The sequence below is a fragment of the Necator americanus genome, chromosome V (assembly GCF_031761385.1).
Source record: "Necator americanus strain Aroian chromosome V, whole genome shotgun sequence".
Taxonomy (NCBI): Eukaryota; Metazoa; Nematoda; class Chromadorea; order Rhabditida; family Ancylostomatidae; genus Necator; species Necator americanus.
Genome location: NC_087375.1, coordinates 15119641 through 15136629, shown reverse-complemented (window position 1 = coordinate 15136629; position 16989 = coordinate 15119641). Strand labels below are relative to the sequence as shown.

Sequence of the window (16989 nt, the reverse complement as noted above, 5' to 3'; positions counted from 1 at the left end):
TTGATGGAACAGTTCCTTTGCATGAATTTCATTTATCCTTCGCCTGTCTTCCACTCACTTCAAGAAAAAGGAACTACACGAAATTCTGCAACTCCGATCAAATTTCATCGGTATTGCTGTATGTTAAACTCCTCTCTGTTTACAGTAATTTTCCATTGTTAGTAAACATGACAGGAGTGGACTGTACTATGCACGCTTAAGCACCTATCCTTACGCAGGTTGCCAAATTTGTCAAATTTGTTTGTCAAATTGTTCGTCAAATTGTCAAAAGTTTGTCAAATTTGCCGACGTTCTTAGTGAATATAATACAAGTAGACCGCGTTCGTGCAATGTCTCACCGGACCTAGTCTGAGTTACCTAACTTTCTTAAAATCCACATGAAGCCGTTGCTTCATGTGGATTTTAAAAACGGAATAAGATATACCTTCCTCAAAGAAAAATGGGTGGGTGGGTTATGCGTTTTGACGCAAAGCGTTTTTTTTACTACTTACAAATCTGAACGTCACGCCAAATAATCATAAGAACCTTTCGCTGTGGATGTTTCCTCTTCGAAACTAACGAAATGTGTCAAATATTGGGAATGTACGTGAAATAAGGATGAAGGGTGACAATAGTGCCCATTGCACATATTTATCATCATGTATTTCAAGCTGCAGCCTCAAAGAAAAACCTAATTGAAAGTAACGCACGGTCAGCAGAGAATTTTCGGAGAAAGTTTTTTGACAACAACTTGTTTTTTTTTCACAGACTCTGTGTGGATCTGTTTTACTGAATGATAAGCAGAGTATTTCTAGACATAATGCTCTTCGAAGCAGGAGAAATTTTCAGAGTTTTTTCTCTGATTTTTACCTTTGTCGAAGATTGTATAAAAGGGTTATGGTTCTTCCCATCTAGTTCATCTGGAAATTGTGGGAACCAAATATCGGATGCCGATGAAACTGGTTTCGGCACATTTAGAGAGGATGCGAATCTTATCATGCCAGAGCGAAACTGCTTTACTTTAGAATTTACATGATAGATGCTGCCCGCTTCTCTTGCTTCAGATGTCTCACGTAGTTCTCTGCAGTTCTCAATTTGTTTTACTGGAAGCGTTTCCGCTAAACCGCCTAAAATATTTTTAATGGTCTTGCTTTCAGTGATTCAGTCTTTTTTTTTGGTTTTCTTCCGTTTTGTTGAGTTTCGTAGAGTAATTTCTCCCTAGTCAACTCCTTCCATAGGTTTATTTTTGTCAAAAGCTTAAGGTTAATTTCCAAAATGAGTTAAGCTGTTCAGCTAAGACCGCTGAGACATTGGACCAATTTTGTTCAGTCCTACCATAAGGTATTTCTCCAAAGATAATGTTCACGCAAATGTTTCGTCCGAGGATTTGCATAGCTTTTGTTACTTTGAGCTAAGGAAGAACAATATCACCGGTGAATCTCTCAGGAGTAGGAGGAGGAGGGAGGGGGGAAGATTAAGGAATAAATGTCAGAATGTAGACTAAATTCTTTAATTTCAAACTATATACCTGGACGATTTGACTCCTGCACCCTACATTGACTGCATTGGTTCATATGATAAATAAAGCGGCATTTCATGCTTTGTTTACTTTTTGCAATCCAGGTAGGTAAAAATCTTTTATAATACGGAATATACTCTACTTTACTCTATTTCCTTTTCTAGAATCTCCTTCCGTGTTCCTAGTTGACTTAGAATGCCTCTCATCCTAAATTCACTCGTCTGTGACAAAAAAATAAAAATAATACGAAATTAGGCGATAGAAATAATAGAAAACATCAAAAAATTGAAGTTATAATAGAAGTACTCTAGAAAAAGTACGAGCTCTCCCACCGCAATGAATTAAACCGCATTGCCCAGGAGATGACCCAATGTACACCTTCAACCCTACGTGTAGATACATCTCACCTCGTGATAACTCGATAAACCCACGCATTCAATTATTCTTGTTTGTAATAATATAGAGAGTATTTTTTAAGAAATTCCATTTCAATGAACATGGCACATCTTATAGATTGTGCGAATCGGCAGTAAACTATTAAATATGGACTTTGAAGAGACTAGAGAAGAAAGAGGGAAGATATGGACTTTTCTCTGAAGAAATCACTCACTTACTCCTCTCTGGTGCAGATTCTTCGTTAATATGGGGCCTTCTTTTATTTGTTTGGATATTCCGATTAACAAATCGAGAAAAAACCGAAATAATTTAAAAAAGATAAAACATACTATAAAAGCAACACGCTAATATTTACAAGTCCCTCGAACGCTGTATTTAACAAGTCCCAGGAGGCAGCGCGTTAGAGAGGAGTTGTCCAAATGGCGGGAATATGTTATGGATAATAATTATGGTGATTAAATCGTAGCGAAAAGTTATATCATTGGGAAAACACTTCGTAAGCATGTGTGACTGATATTACACAACTTTCCAACCCATCACAACCCGTTTCTAAATTAAACTCTTTCACTATTGCTCGTGTGGGTTAAGCTGCTAACAGCTGACGGTAAATTGCCATTTTATGGTCAGCGCGTACAATTATATAGAACATTTTGCCGATGAAAACGTGTTCTCTCCTTTGCATTTCAGCTGAAATATACAATATTTGCACACATACCCGTATTAGATTACAAGAATTCTCATCAATCCAGCGCGTCATTTTTTCCCCATCTCAATATATATGATTATGTCCCCCTTTCCTTCTATTTAATTTTCGTTCTCATTCGAAATTTCGCACGAAACTTTTCTTCCGAGAGCCGAATCCATCTTCTAAATTTTATGTACACGATAACAAAACAAACACTTTGGAACCAACGAATCCAAATTTTTGCGTATGCTTTTGCTGCTTACGTTTCTCGCGCCTGCATCACCTCTTTTAGGAATTTCCGTTTTTTTCCGAAACCCTTCGAAGTCTATTATTTCTCTGCATTTCAGAATTCTGCTGTACTCCGCAGTTACAAAATGATCATACAACAAATTAATTTACATTAAAAATTGCCTAACGCATACTATTTATTTTTGTTACCTGAAAAACCTAAAGAATTCAGAAGGCTCAGCATCCGTGAAAGGAAAATTAGGGATTTCGAGAAATCACTGAGCTTGCTTTTTTTCACTGCGTATGCTGCGTTACACAAGCTCTACGATAGATGTTCTAGACATCGACATTGCGTGAATGCAATTTACTTCTATTTGCCGAGCCGTCAGAAAAATTTTGCAAGAACCCAATGCGAGAGTCTGCATGTAACACAGCCGTGGAGTTCCCGTTCGTCCGCTCGACCCATTCTCGCTAAAATCTCCTTCATTTGAGAAACGACATGACGTCTTAGCAGTTGTCGTTGAAGACAATTATTACGTCTACATTCCCAACGCAGTCGCTATATTTATTTTATCTGCCACGAGAAAGGCTGCATCTGTTTTCATTTCTGAAAAAAAAATTACATGCAGATTGCTTTCGTTTTTGTTTTGACTCAGACAAAATATGGTTTCTTTTTTGGTGTATCATTGGTGTACATAAATGAATAAATAAGTAAGTAAACAAACAAATGTTTCCTGACATATCAGGTAACAGTTGTTGTAGTACTACGGATAACGCTGAATTTCCTCTCAAAGTTCCTTACCTCTTCGGTTTTCCCGATTGGTACCGTAATATCTTCACTTAAGTCAAGTTTGCCGCTAATTTCCCCAACCCCGAATTTCTGGCGCTGCAGCCACGTGGCAGGAAATTGCCAATTTTTAGAAAGAAAACGAAGTGACGGTACATTGACTACAAAAAAGTATTTGCAGTCCAGTCATTTTCAACCCTTATGAAAAGGTGTTTTAACGAAAAAAATTTGCTGTCATAAAATTATAATCGCAGCCGAATGTGTCCACCAGATGTGCGCAGCGCGGACTTTCTGCTTCATAAACACTCTATCTACTCTCTGTCCTATCTTAATCGAAGGTGTTTCGCGTTAAGCCAACAGAACGCGCCCGACGCCGACTATATGCGCTCACTGAAAGCTCACCTGACAGTTGATGCTGACGTAAGCTTCAGTATCTGTGCACAACGTAGTTTCGAACCTAATTTCAATTGCTATAAAAGTGGCTCTACTTCTATTTTGCATATCTAGTAAATAAAACATTTTACAATTTTAATCAATGGCGTCCACTATCTATTAGAAATTCATTACATGTTCCCTCCCTTACTGAAGAAAAAACAGGATGAAATTTGTCTCTTCCTTCAGTTTTCTTATAGAATTTACGCAAAGAACAAAAACTATGCGACACATTTTGGTACTGGATAAAGATTTTTACTTTTTCATTCCAATAACCAACCTCAAATGCTCCGTCAGTTTCAATTAGTTCAATTCAAACTTCCTTATTTGAACTTCAAAAGTAAATGTTTAGTGGTTCGTTAGTGGAGATTGGACCCATCGAAATAAAGCTAATTCGCACAGTTAAGGATCTAATGACTGATAGAGAGCACGGGGAGTAGAAGTCCTGTATTCCTAAAGGCTCAACTTGGTCTCGGATCCAGTATGGAATCAGAAGTCTGCAGGAAGCAAAAAATGTAGTTATCCGATTGTATACACATCTCAGCCTGGTTTCGGCAGAAACATCTTCGTGCCTTCCGATATCAATCTGAAAAATCCTTTCCATGGTCTTGACGATCCTTCTCGACCAATTGATTATCGATTTGTGCAAGGCTGATTTCTGAAAAGCCACTTTCTCATCTGCGCCCATCTTAGCAAAATTATGAAACGCACATCAATTTCCCGTATAAAATCCTGGATTTATAGGGCGGATTCCTTGTTTGTATAAGATCGGAAGAGGAGCGAAATCAGTATCTCCCTCTGTTCCGAGATGCTTTTATCATTTCTCGAAAATACCTTGTAGTTCTCAAGGAGTAAATGCAAAAAGCAGCAAATTGATCAGACCGTTTTTGTCGAAATACTGTGTTTAAGGAGAGTCACTGTTGAGAGTCACTGCTGGTTCAAACTTCTTGTGTAATTGTCGCTCAGACTGTGAAATAAACTATTTTTCTAAAGTTCTCCCTGAATTTATAGAATACTTCGTTTTGCTGCAGAAAGAAGTGCATAAAGCAGGAATGGTGTTTCAGCCACACCGTAGGGAATGAAAAAGGCGCATGACCTTTGCACAGTCACCAATTCTTAGTTCCCAGTAATTTGCAGAATCATCGCAGTTTTTCTTTGGAGCTTATGAACGGATAGTGTCTTACTGTAGTCTACGTTAACGTCCCTCTCTTTTTCGCAGGTGCGCTAGCTTGATCCAGTTGCAGTTTCTGTAATATAGAAGGGTAGAAAAATAAGACAAAAGACGAGAAAGCTCCCAACAACTTTCTTTTCCACAATTTCAAAGTTTGAAGTTCTAGAATGAGGCTGGAACAAGAAGGACCTTCTCTTTACTCTTGGAAAAGCTGTTTTCGTAATTTTGTAGCAGCGAATGAACGAATGCAAGCATAAAAACTTCTCTTGAAAGGCAAAATGGCTCAAAAAAAGGAGGAACATTCGCAATAGCAAATATCGACAAGATAATTATATGTGTGGCTTTGTTTGTTGCGAGAGTGACTTGAAAATTGTCCCTCTTGTCCACTCCCGTCACTTACACACTTGCACACAACGTAAGTATGCTGTTAGGAACTTTATGGCATACGAATTTCATTATATTCGCGTGTATTGAGTGATCCCATAACTAAGGCAGCGTTTTGTGCTCTTCCCTCTTTGATGTAAACAAAACTCTTTAAATCTAAAATATATTCCCTTCATTTTCTATAATTCTCTTCCGTTTTTCTCATAGACTTTCAAAGCTCCTCTTCTTTCAAAACTTTCTACAACTCTAATTTATGCTATTGAAAAAAATACATAAAAAAAAGACGTCACGACATTAAGCGTTACAGGTTGTTACGGTCTATTTTACAACCTGTGAGGCATGGTATATTTAAATTCACCATGTTCTCTGTATTTCTCATTATGAAATGAGTCCTCCAGAAATGTTGTCCTAGTCAAGCTACCTTTGAACTGGAATTCCATAAGTACAGCTTTGTTAGACATTTTTAGAAAGCTCATAAGCGCTCTATCCTCGTTTTAAGACATTTATGACTGAACCTTGTTTCCCCTGGCAAGTTCATGAGGCTAATTCTTATATTTTTATTTTTGCTATGTATTTTTCTCTGTCCTTTGCATGTAGAAATATGAGAAGTTTTGCTTCCTCTGAAGAGATTAGAAACTACGATTCTATGATTGATTAATTTTCATTGCGTATAGTACCACATTAGTGTTCACTAGGGGTTAATGTAACCTACATATCCCAGGCATTCCTAATCTTTCGCTTATCACATCGCTTCTTTCGTTTTTGATTTGAAGCAGAAAGTTTGTTACAAAAATGTGCTGTTATTTTAAAAAGGAAATCCTAACAATCATGTATAAATATAAATATAAATATATAAATATGTATGACACAGAATAAATGAAAAAGGTGAGTCAGAATCCAACACACAACGAAATTACGATGAGTATCCTTCTTCACAGGTGATGATGATAAAATGAAAAAAAAAATTATAACTCCCTCATATATAATTTTGTTTGTGGACGAATCTCTATAAATCTTGAAGAAACATAAGCACTAATAAGCACCTATAACTATCAATCCATCTATAAAACAAGTTGATCTCTGATGAAGAGTGAGAAGATTTTAACGCTTTGAAAATCGAAAAACCTAAGAAAGGTGCTTTGGATTTTGACTTGCAGAATGTAATTAAAGCTTGAAATCTTTTGTTTTCAGCAGTTATTGAGTGAGGAGTATCAAATTAAGTATTAGCACAAACTCATCTCCTATAGCAAAGTTTGGATCTCTGGACCATTATAGATGTATCCTCTATAGTTTAGAGCTACACAGGACAGGACGTATTGGCATAACTTCCTCGAAAGTTTTCCCATAGGAAAAACTTTTGATATAATACAGTGGAATTTCAACATAAGGGAAAGAATGCTTTGTGTTCGCTAAATCGACATCATCCTGAATCTCTGCTTCTTTCATGGGCGGTCATATTCCCACTCTTTTTCTATAGTTCTACAATTTCAGTTCGTCCGGGCAATCCATCGACTTTACGCAGATCCAGGGCAAGTCTGCTCGAATCAAGTCGCGGACCGCCTCTTCCATCGTCTGTACTGGGCGCTCAGAACTATACAATTCAAGATTTTCTACAAAAACGAAGGTGAGCAATAATCTTTTCAGCCTTACAACTACAAGTTAACGGACGTTCTAGAGCTGGACGTGGACGAGTTTGTCGATCGTTGGGAGGTTGGCGTGCAGCCTCCATCTCTTGATGAGTTAGCACGAACAACTCGTTTCAATCGACGATGGATCAAATACATGTACGCAAAGTTCAAAAATGTGAGCTAATTTGCTGTGATTAGTAGATGTCCGACTCTAGCGACGAGAATTATTTGTTGTGTGATTGAGGAAAAGGTGGATCTAAATATGTGAGTAAACTAGTGGAATCTTCTTTTAAAGGCATCACCTCACGAATCTGGTGTAGAAAAGATTTCCGATGGCTAAAGACTACACGAGTCGAAGGTTGCAGAAACTGGTGGGATAACGCTCATTTCTCCCTAATTGCCGTAAAAAACGGCCCGAAAGATGCGGCCCGTTCCAATGGAACTCGTCGTAGAAAATAGCTTCTCGGAACGCTCAAAGGTCTACAGGAGCGCGCCACCCTTGTTCACTCGCTGCATCTTCCGGATCGTCTTTTACGGCAATTAGGAAGAAATGAGCGTTATCGCACCCGTTTCTGCAATCTACATCCCCGCATAGTCTCCAGCTCTAGCTCTCTCAGAAATCCAAACCACCCCAGATTCGTGCGATGATGCCTTTAAAGACCGGGAATACTATGTATGTGTGTGTTTCATGGAAGTGATGAAATCATTAAGGTTTTCATCGCTTGTTTTGAATATTCTATATACTAGGAAAGGAAGCACTCTCCTGTAAATAGATTACATTCAAACCAGTATCATCGCTGTACTATACCGCTTAGTGCTAGAATACCGTACTAATGCTAACAGTTAGTCAAACTATAAAACGAGATCAGTTTTCGGAAGTACTGGCTAGGAAACCCTTGTGGCAAGCTTTCGTCCATGCTAAAGGTGAAACGAGAGTTACTATTTAGTTCCTAGCTTTAAAATGGTATCCCATATTGTTGTAAAGACAAGGAATAAATGATAACTATCCTACATCTCACTATAGTGAATTTTAAAATTCCCAACTGGACCTCTAAGATCCAATATAGTATCTGGTAAACATTACGATTAGGCCAACCGACTATAGTTGTGCGAAGAACTGGATAGATACTTCTACAGCCCCTGGGCAATCGACCTTTCCCTTTCAAATCGGTTTCTGCTTGATGCAACTATGTGTCGCATACAAACTGCGCAACTCAAGCATGTGGTTCTCAGGAGAACCACACGTGCTTGAGTTTTTCGTCAAAAATGTACATATGTAGCACACTTTTATTTCCCATCGTGTAATTGTATCCACAAGTTTTTTCTTTCAAAAGTAAAAGTATCAGATTACAGCTAACATTTGACACCTAGTCCTGTCGTTATTCGAGATCCGCACGAAATTTATTTTTTACTTTGTTGGTATTTCACACAGAGGGAGTATATAAGCGGTATTTCCTTTGAATTTTCTTTAACTACGTAAAGGAATGTCCATCTGGTCGAATGCGGGAACAAGAATTCCGGAATGTTCTTTCGTCAATCATCGCTCCGGAAAAAGCCACTGATCAGTACATTTCACGTCTTTTCCTCGCCTTTTCGTCTGACGACAAAAAGACTGTGACCTTCCAGGTGAGCACCCCTTTCCTCGTTAACCAATGCACAACGGCCTACGTTTCTAGAACCTCATTGAGTGTCTCTCACTTGTTCAACCCAAAACAGCAGAATCCAATGCGTTATGGACAATTCGAATCATTGCTGGTTGTCAAACGGATCACTTCGCATTTCCGGTGCATTAGTTTTTTTTTCTTTTAAATAAGTAGCTGTCCATAAAAGTCTCAACCGAAAAATGATGCTATGTATTTGCAGGAATTCTTGTCGTTCACACAAGCAGTATTCGGCCTGAGTGAAGGAAGACAGGGAGAGACTAATGGAATCAACGAAACCAATAAAGAAACAGTGCAACAACGCGCTACTACAGTCTTCAATGTAAATTGAATTTGAGCCTGTAGTAATGTAGAAAATTCGGATTTGCAAGGGACAAACATGAAACATGAAACACGAAATGAAATCAATTAAATTCTACAATTAATCTAATTCTAATTCTAAACTTAGAGATGTTATAATTGAGTTGTTTTACTTATCCGGCGTTTAACCAGACCATGCTACTTTTATGGCTATGATGATGCTTTCAGGAACTAGATAGCAATGGTGATGGCTTGGTAACGTTAGAAGATATGACACGGTTTTTTGAGGTAATCATTTGAGTTATTTCCTTCTGAATTCACCTTCTCTCTTGTCTTCCATAGGAGATTTAATCAACCACTCTTGCAGTCATTTGAGATATCTCCGCAAATGAGGACAACTACCCATGGAAAACGGTCAAATACGTTGTCACCATGAACAAAGAGACCCAATGTTTCCCAAATGACCGACGGTTATTTAAAATTTTATGAAGAATAATAAGGTTCTATTAACGTCAAATATACTCGCACAACAACGTGGTACACAAACAAACCAATCGGGAGAAAAAATTAATGAAACTCAAACGTTCCCCAAGGAGGAGGAAAATACTATGTTGAACAGAACATGACATTCACTACTTATTCTTTTTGTAACAAATATCTCAACCTAAGTCATTTTCGAATGGAGAAATTGACATGCATGATGAAGAGGTGTGTGATGGTCAGTGAGACAGGCTCTTACGAGGAATAGAAATTAGCGACGAGATTTAAGACGAAAAAAGCATCGTAAATGTTTGAAGCAATTCTTGAATTTTTCCAACTGAAAATCCAGACTTCGCATTCCTCAAACTTAGAAAATATTGAGATAAATTGTTTTTTCAAAAGTGTTTGTTTTCTTGACTATGTCGGACCAAAAATAGCTGTAAGTTTTGCTAAGATGTGGTAAAGCAAATAAACAAGATTAAAGCGAAGGCTTTCAAAAACACACCAAACAGAAGACTTTTAGAAATCACTAATGGGTAAAGAGATAAGACTAAGAGAATGTCACCAGCACAACTGGAAATGACAAAAAATTCTATTTCTTTTCTAGGTTCACACATTTGTTTACGTTATGCAAACACATCAATGTGCGCGAACAACAAGCAATTATTACTACTATTTCATCATTCGATGACAAAAACCTTATCGTGAGTACCCAACATCAAGGCAAGCGAAGAAGTGGTCGAAACAGAAGTACTCTCGACAAAGGGAACGAAAGCCATCAATAACCGCCTTCCTCGCAGTCTCCATCCACTCTCTTTCGATAAGAAGACATCCATCAGCAAAACTGTTTGAATGATGGCTCACATAGAGTCGGATCAAAACGTCATAAAGCTCGGTTCAATTGCGCAAGCGGCTGCGCTCGAAGCGGTACGGTGGAACTAAGGCTGAGGCTAGACCATCGCAAACTGCAGCGTTGAGTGGTGCTAGCAATGGTCCGTCCTAACCGCTATGCTCCACCTCTCCGCTTCGAGCGCAGCCACTTACACAACTACACCGAGTTTTAGGTCGCTCTGGTCCGACTATGGTCCTCGTTGTTCCAACAGTACCCATTTTCCTTTAATCTCTATTGTCACAAGGAAGTCAGCCATGACCGTTTATTCGTTGCTTACCACTGATAGTAAATGCTCACGAAATGCAGATGCTATAAAAATGTGAAATGGTAAAGGGGAAGTTTTTTGTTACTAACACGCATGATCGGGCGACATAGACAGAGAGCAGGACTGAAGAAGGAATCGAACATTCGACACTTCATGGTTCGGTAGCGCGTTACCGACTCCACTCCGATTGCAACCACAGTGGCCTGCTCATTGCACTTAAAACATGCATTTTTGACAAAGCTGGAGATTAAATCCGACAAGTTTGTAGACATTAATGACGCTATGATTTGGCGTAACTATGGTTGAAGAAATATAACAGCAAGAACCTGTATATAGGACTGACAAAAATGTATTGTGAATTCATCCGATGACATAGAAAACTAACTCACTGGATTCGACTATGTTGTGAAATTCAACTAATGCAAAAGTCTATTACGAAATCGTAATTTCAGCAAAATTATGCTTCTATACCTACCTTCAGAAGTGTACTTCACTTATCCACAAGCTGGAGCTGACGTGAAAACCTTTACAATATTGACGAGCGGGAACATTACTGCTGAGCCCATGAAGGAACCGACCTAAGCAGAAATATTCACCAATATTCAATATTCAGAAATATTTAGCAGAAATTATAACTAGCAAGTAGCAGAAACAGCGAATTTTGTAAAATCTTTACCTGAATGAATACACCACACCAGAACAATCTGTTCTCACTTTGTTCGCTTTCTCTGAGCAATGAAGCGAAAACCACACGGAGATATGAGTGCGTACCCGAGGCAACAACGGCACTACATATCTAAGTGAAATACAATATAGACCAGTCTGTGTTATTGTGCAACACCTTCTGAATACAAACCAATCAAACCCACCGAAAGAACACTTCCTACTGGACGGGAATTGAAGATAAGATCAGGACTTAATGTAGCTAAGTAGATGATGAAAGCAGTCACCAGTGATGAAAAGACAGTCAAAGCGGTAAGAACAGGCAAAGACCTAAAAAAATCCTGACGGGAAATGAAAATTGCAGCGTCCAACCTACAAACCTTATAGAGACAAAGAAAGGCAGAAAAGACACCAAAGAAGAAACAACATTAGCCAATGCTATCCCGTAATGGTAGGTTGCCTAAACATCAAATGTCCGAAGCAATGAATAAGTATATGTATATATATATTTCGGGTATACGACTAGAAGTTTTTACCTGAGAATAGGGTAACGCAGAATAGCTTTGAACACTAGGAATGACTCCATTCATTAGAGCATTTACAACAGCAGTTTCAATAAGAATAACAGCATAATTTGTAGCAGTTATGTGCAATTTTGTGGGAGGCGATGATGTTACTTCCACCTGAAAAAAGAACCTAAAATGGAAAACTGTTTGTTTTAGGGTCGCAAAATCGCTACATTTTGCATTCCAATACAGTGAAAATATTTACCTTTGTGTTCAATTCTTCACTGTCCTCGCCAACCTGCAGTTCTTCGTCGCTTTTCGACTTTACCGCACGCAATGGAGTTCCTTCATGAACAGCATCTTTTGCTGTGATTACCGTGCTAAAAAAAATCGCGATAGGGAGACGCAGCGAAAAAACCTGCATTACATTCAACTAAACCGCATTTCTTACCTGTTATGTCCATCACTTCTACGAAAAATCTCGAATGACAACATAGCGACAACAGTCCAAACAAAAATCACAAAAAAGAAGGCTGACGCTTGGAAACGTGGAGGCGAAAATAATGGTACTGCCCCTTCACAGTCGTACTTTCCAGCTCCTTAAATAGGAAAAGTTTTGGATGATGATGTTTTCATCTCATAAAGAAGAAATAATGAAATCACATGCGACTCTTGAATGGTTCAAAATATGGCGATTCTAATTGTCCATATTTTGAGCTTTTTGTGAGTAGTCAGACATCAATTTGTTCATGTCTCAACGCGTCGCGAACAGAAAGATGTCTGACTACTCAGTGGTCTGGATGCAAAAGGAAATCCAGTTAAATTGACTACATTAAATAAACTTGAAGTAGTGATCAACTCCACAACTGCAACGAAAATCGCTCCAAATGAGTGAATATGAATATCAGTGGTAGCACTTTTCAAAGCCTAGGCAACTTAAATGCAAGATTGCCAGTGCTGTGTAACATAAGAAATAGCAAGATTACCTGCGTTGCACAGTGATAAATTTTCGCATCTTTAATTTAGCGATCGTAGGAATTCCAAACATCCGAACAACTGGTATGAAGAAAATAAATTACTCGGATTTTTCAAATAATGTGAAGAAATGAGGTAACTTCAAAAATAGTATAGTAGTACTCAAACACAAAAATCCCACTGATACAAATAGCGGTTATTTGTTGTCGACATTACCATAGTCGGATCAAAACGACATCTAGGTGCAGCTGTGTAAGCTGCTGAGCACGAAGCGGTGCGGCTAGGTGTTGGAATCGAAGTGGGACCATCGTTAACTGCAGCGGTGAATGCTGTCAGCAAATGTCCCCCTAGATTCTAACCGCTACGCTCCGCCGTACCGCTTCTAGCGTGGCGAAATCCTTGCTGGCACCACTCATCACTGCAGTTTGCGACGGTCGCAACTCAGGCCCAACTGCTACCTCCACCACACCATTTCGAGCGCGTACGCAACATGACCCGACTATACCACATAAGACCGGTCACAGTATACAATTGTTTCCTACTTTGTTTCATGGTGACATGTTTATAGAACTCTCAGTGCCATTTACCGATACTATCCATAACACCGTCTACGCATTGCTACACGCATCAGTTAGCAAATTTAGTTGCTTTAAAAATTAAAGGTTGTAGTATTCTGAGATATGGAGTTACAAATTCAATTCAGAGAGTGACTCTCCTCGCAATTACAATCTCGATCACTGTTCCGAGTTTATTTAAGCCAATAGGTTTACCTGAACTTCGTCGTGCTTCTAGGCCACTGAGTCAGTAAATACTTCACTATTGAGCGAAATACTAAGTATTACTGAGCAGTGCACGGCTGATACTTCTGAGTGTTAACTACCTGCTGACTCAAAGGCCGCATACCACGAATCTGGGGTGGTCGGATTTCAGGTGAAGTATCGGTGTAGGGTCATAGATTATGGGGACCGGGGTGGTTCTGCTCATCTCTCACTTGATCACTGCAAGCAGCCGGCCCCTGAATGCTGTTTTATACGATGCCTTCCACTGCAACGCGTCACCCTTGCACGCATAACGTCCCTCACTGTCTATCGGGGCAGTCCGAATTCGACGAATCGCAGGGCGGAGCCGGCGTAAGGGGTGGAGCGTCGCAATAGATGGCGTCGTACAAAACAGCATTCTGGAAGCGGCTGTTTGCAGTGATGCAAGGAGAGATAAGCGGAACTTCCCCCGTCTCCATAATCTACAACCCTGTATAGGGATATCGGATATCCACCTGAAATCCGTACCACCTCAGATTCGTAGTATGCTGCCTTCAACCTAAGCTGCAAGTACTGTAACGGAAATTGCGAAGACTTACCTTGAACTAGGGATAGCAGGCTTGGAATAAGCGAACTCAAACCCATGCCTACAAAATATGCGTTGAGGTAAGCATGGTGAAACCGTGCCATAAACGGCATGAATAATACGTTGGAAGTGGCATTGACGAGGGCCAACCCAAACAGAAGTAGGTACAAAGCAATCGAGTATTCTCCACTTCCGATTTGTATTGTCCACCACCACATGAAAACCAGACCTGATAGGAAGTAGGCAATGTTTATTTGGAGAAAAACACTGAATGTACGCTTTCTAACTTTAGCAGAAGCAAATTCTAGTGAAATTCTTGACCACAACAATTTTATTGAACTGTGGTCATCAAAGGGAATTAAGCAGATGGCAGTGGAATGGATGAAACCGTACGCTACCGCATTTTTCATAGTTACAGAGAGCCACTAAGCTTTTGGACTCAACTCGTCTTCGGACTTATCTGATGATCTGAAACATTCTCGAAACGAATCAGAACATCAATGAATCTCGAAATCGTGAACACATGAGCATTTCCAGTACATCAAATAGGTCTAATGACTGATTGAAAGGACTAATGAGGAACTTTGGAACGGCTGTTCACGAGAATGTTGACACTACATTAGAAATGAAAAATTGCATTGCTTACCGAACTGGCAAGCACAGGCAAAGACCAGAAAAGCTGTAATAAGGTGTGCAGTTGGAAGAGATATAGATTGGCATCCCTTGTGGAGAATTGTATAAACAAGAGGGCCTACACAGGCAATCTGAAAACATTACAAGCATTCCACAAACATGTAGATTTGTGACATCTGCACTGACTTTGCAGATATTGCCCTAAAGCAGTTGTAGTCGGGGCAAAATGACATGAAGCTTGGTACAGCCGCGCAAGCGGCTACGCTCGAAACGGTGCGCTGGAGCTAGAGGCTAGGATGAGATGAGACCATTATGAACTGTAGGTATGAGTGGCGCTAGCAAAGGTCTCCCGCAGATCCCAACTGCTGCGCTCAACGGCTTCGAACGCAGCCGCTTATGCAACTGGACCGAGTTTCACGTCCTTTGACCCAACTTTATCAACAGTTGTACTCCACTCTGTGTAATGGGTATAGACGACAATAGTGTTTTACCCCAGTAACAACATGCAACAGCTGAAGAAGTACACAAATACGGGAGCCAGGAGGCAGATGGCACGCTGTAATAATTGACCATCGATCAGTAATTTGGACGAAATCTATCGCAATAAAAAAGGAGTTAAAACAATACATACTGGTGCAGATAACCACAAGCACTTTGCGGCTGTGCACTGTGCGGAAAAGTGTCGGATCAAGGTTGCGTAACTGTTTAGAAAAACCATAGCGCTATAGTATGTAATTCAGATATATGAAAAACATATAGCGAATTAAGTCAAACAGGAGACTGATTACATCTAGGGATATGATTCAGATAAAACCATTCACTTAGCTGTGCTATTTGGCGCACAAGAAAGCATCAAACAACTCTCAAAGAAGCTTCTCAAGTCAGAGCTTTGAAATATTAATATTGTGCATGCATGCGAAATGGCAAAAAATATCAAAAAAGCGACAAAATATGTAAAAGTGAACAATTTCGAGGAATTCGTCCTCGCGAAAGCGGTAGCTTCCAGAGAACGACGCGTGGTTCATGAATAACCCCTACTAGTTCATTAAACTATTGAAACAGTAGAAACTCTGACGGCAGACCAAATTTTGGTGAATACGTTTCTACAAGACCCCAAAAATAATTCAACAGAGAATGCTTCGTAAGTGAAGCAATGGAGCCGCACAACATCTAAACATCAACTACAACCACCACTTATTTTTCATTTTAACACAACTGTGAAGTAATGCCGGAAGATGTGAGTAAAAGAAAGCAGGTGAGAAAAAAAGAATACCTGCACTATGGCAGCTAAGAAACTAGGAAGCCCCCATCCCTCCGGAAGATCAGCAGTGAGCAATGGAAGCTGCATCCATACTGAATTGGTACCTAACCACGACACAGATCCGAAAATGGTCACCAAAATGAAGATGGACATAGACACAGCCATCTGAAATCCAAAGCAAACAGTTTTTTTTTTTTTTAAATCAAATCTTGAAGAGAGAAAGAGCACAGGAAGAAACTTTGAAAGATTTCGAGAGATGGTTGAGCATCAAATAAAAAGATAGAGGTAGAGGTCCTTACTAGACTACTCCTTATCACGATATTGATGGCACTGATTACATACTGTACCTGTAAAGGTTATCGTTCTGCAGGTCACTGCAACGCGTCTGTGTCAATAGATATGATCAACGTTATGTATTTGTCGCATGAAGTGAGCCTTCTTTTGTTAATAGAGTTTTATATCATCAAATTTCTTGAGACCTGCGTTTTAACCCAACCCAGACCCGATCTAAGTCCGCCCACACGAATGTACGGACGGTCGCAATGCGACTAACTTTTCAAAAAGGTGAGACATATACCCTCCAGTGTTGATTTTCCACAAGGGGGCTGGTCATGATTTTAACACAACATCCAGAAGTCTGATTGACTAGAGGAAACGTTCGTATTCCTAGGTGACGCACCAAAAATTTGGTATGCTCACATTCATCTTTCCTATCCTATCGTGTCATTGTGTTCAATTGGTGCGACGCGACGTGTATTTCGCGACGGATTCGCCTTCTCTCAGACGCACACTCTCTCATC

At 39.6% G+C, this 16989-nt stretch overlaps 2 protein-coding genes across 5 annotated transcripts in view; one reads left to right on the top strand and one right to left on the bottom strand.

Moving 5' to 3' along the window:
• Positions 1-9606, top strand: part of RB195_013943 (uncharacterized protein) — a gene marked incomplete at both ends in the record, with an annotated part of 30066 nt that extends 20460 nt beyond the window's left edge. For 2 of the 3 annotated variants that reach the window (XM_064203988.1, XM_064203990.1), the window contains 7 exons: positions 7073-7205; positions 7257-7384; positions 8692-8835; positions 8886-8993; positions 9073-9192; positions 9399-9458; positions 9538-9606. In XM_064203988.1, the coding sequence (XP_064059869.1) occupies positions 7073-7205; positions 7257-7384; positions 8692-8835; positions 8886-8993; positions 9073-9192; positions 9399-9458; positions 9538-9606 (762 nt within the window). The remainder of the gene's footprint in view (positions 1-7072; positions 7206-7256; positions 7385-8691; positions 8836-8885; positions 8994-9072; positions 9193-9398; positions 9459-9537) is intronic. The other variant, XM_064203989.1, reaches the window with a different exon arrangement.
• Positions 9607-9905: 299 nt separating this feature from the next.
• On the bottom strand, positions 9906-16354 carry RB195_013942 (uncharacterized protein; the record flags this gene model as incomplete). Of its 2 annotated transcripts, XM_064203987.1 has the most annotated exons (13): positions 9906-10010; positions 10897-11022; positions 11283-11295; positions 11324-11385; positions 11484-11603; positions 11677-11800; positions 11851-11930; positions 12007-12153; positions 12242-12356; positions 12428-12575; positions 14309-14524; positions 14942-15059; positions 16202-16276. In XM_064203987.1, 13 exons carry the CDS (start codon positions 16274-16276, stop codon positions 9906-9908), a joined length of 1449 nt encoding a protein of 482 aa, XP_064059868.1. The 2 variants fall into 2 exon arrangements, with proteins under 2 accessions (XP_064059868.1, XP_064059867.1); XM_064203986.1 differs by lacking the exons at positions 9906-10010; positions 10897-11022; positions 11283-11295 and having other exon boundaries at positions 11302-11385; positions 16202-16354.
• Positions 16355-16989: the final 635 nt, after the last annotated feature.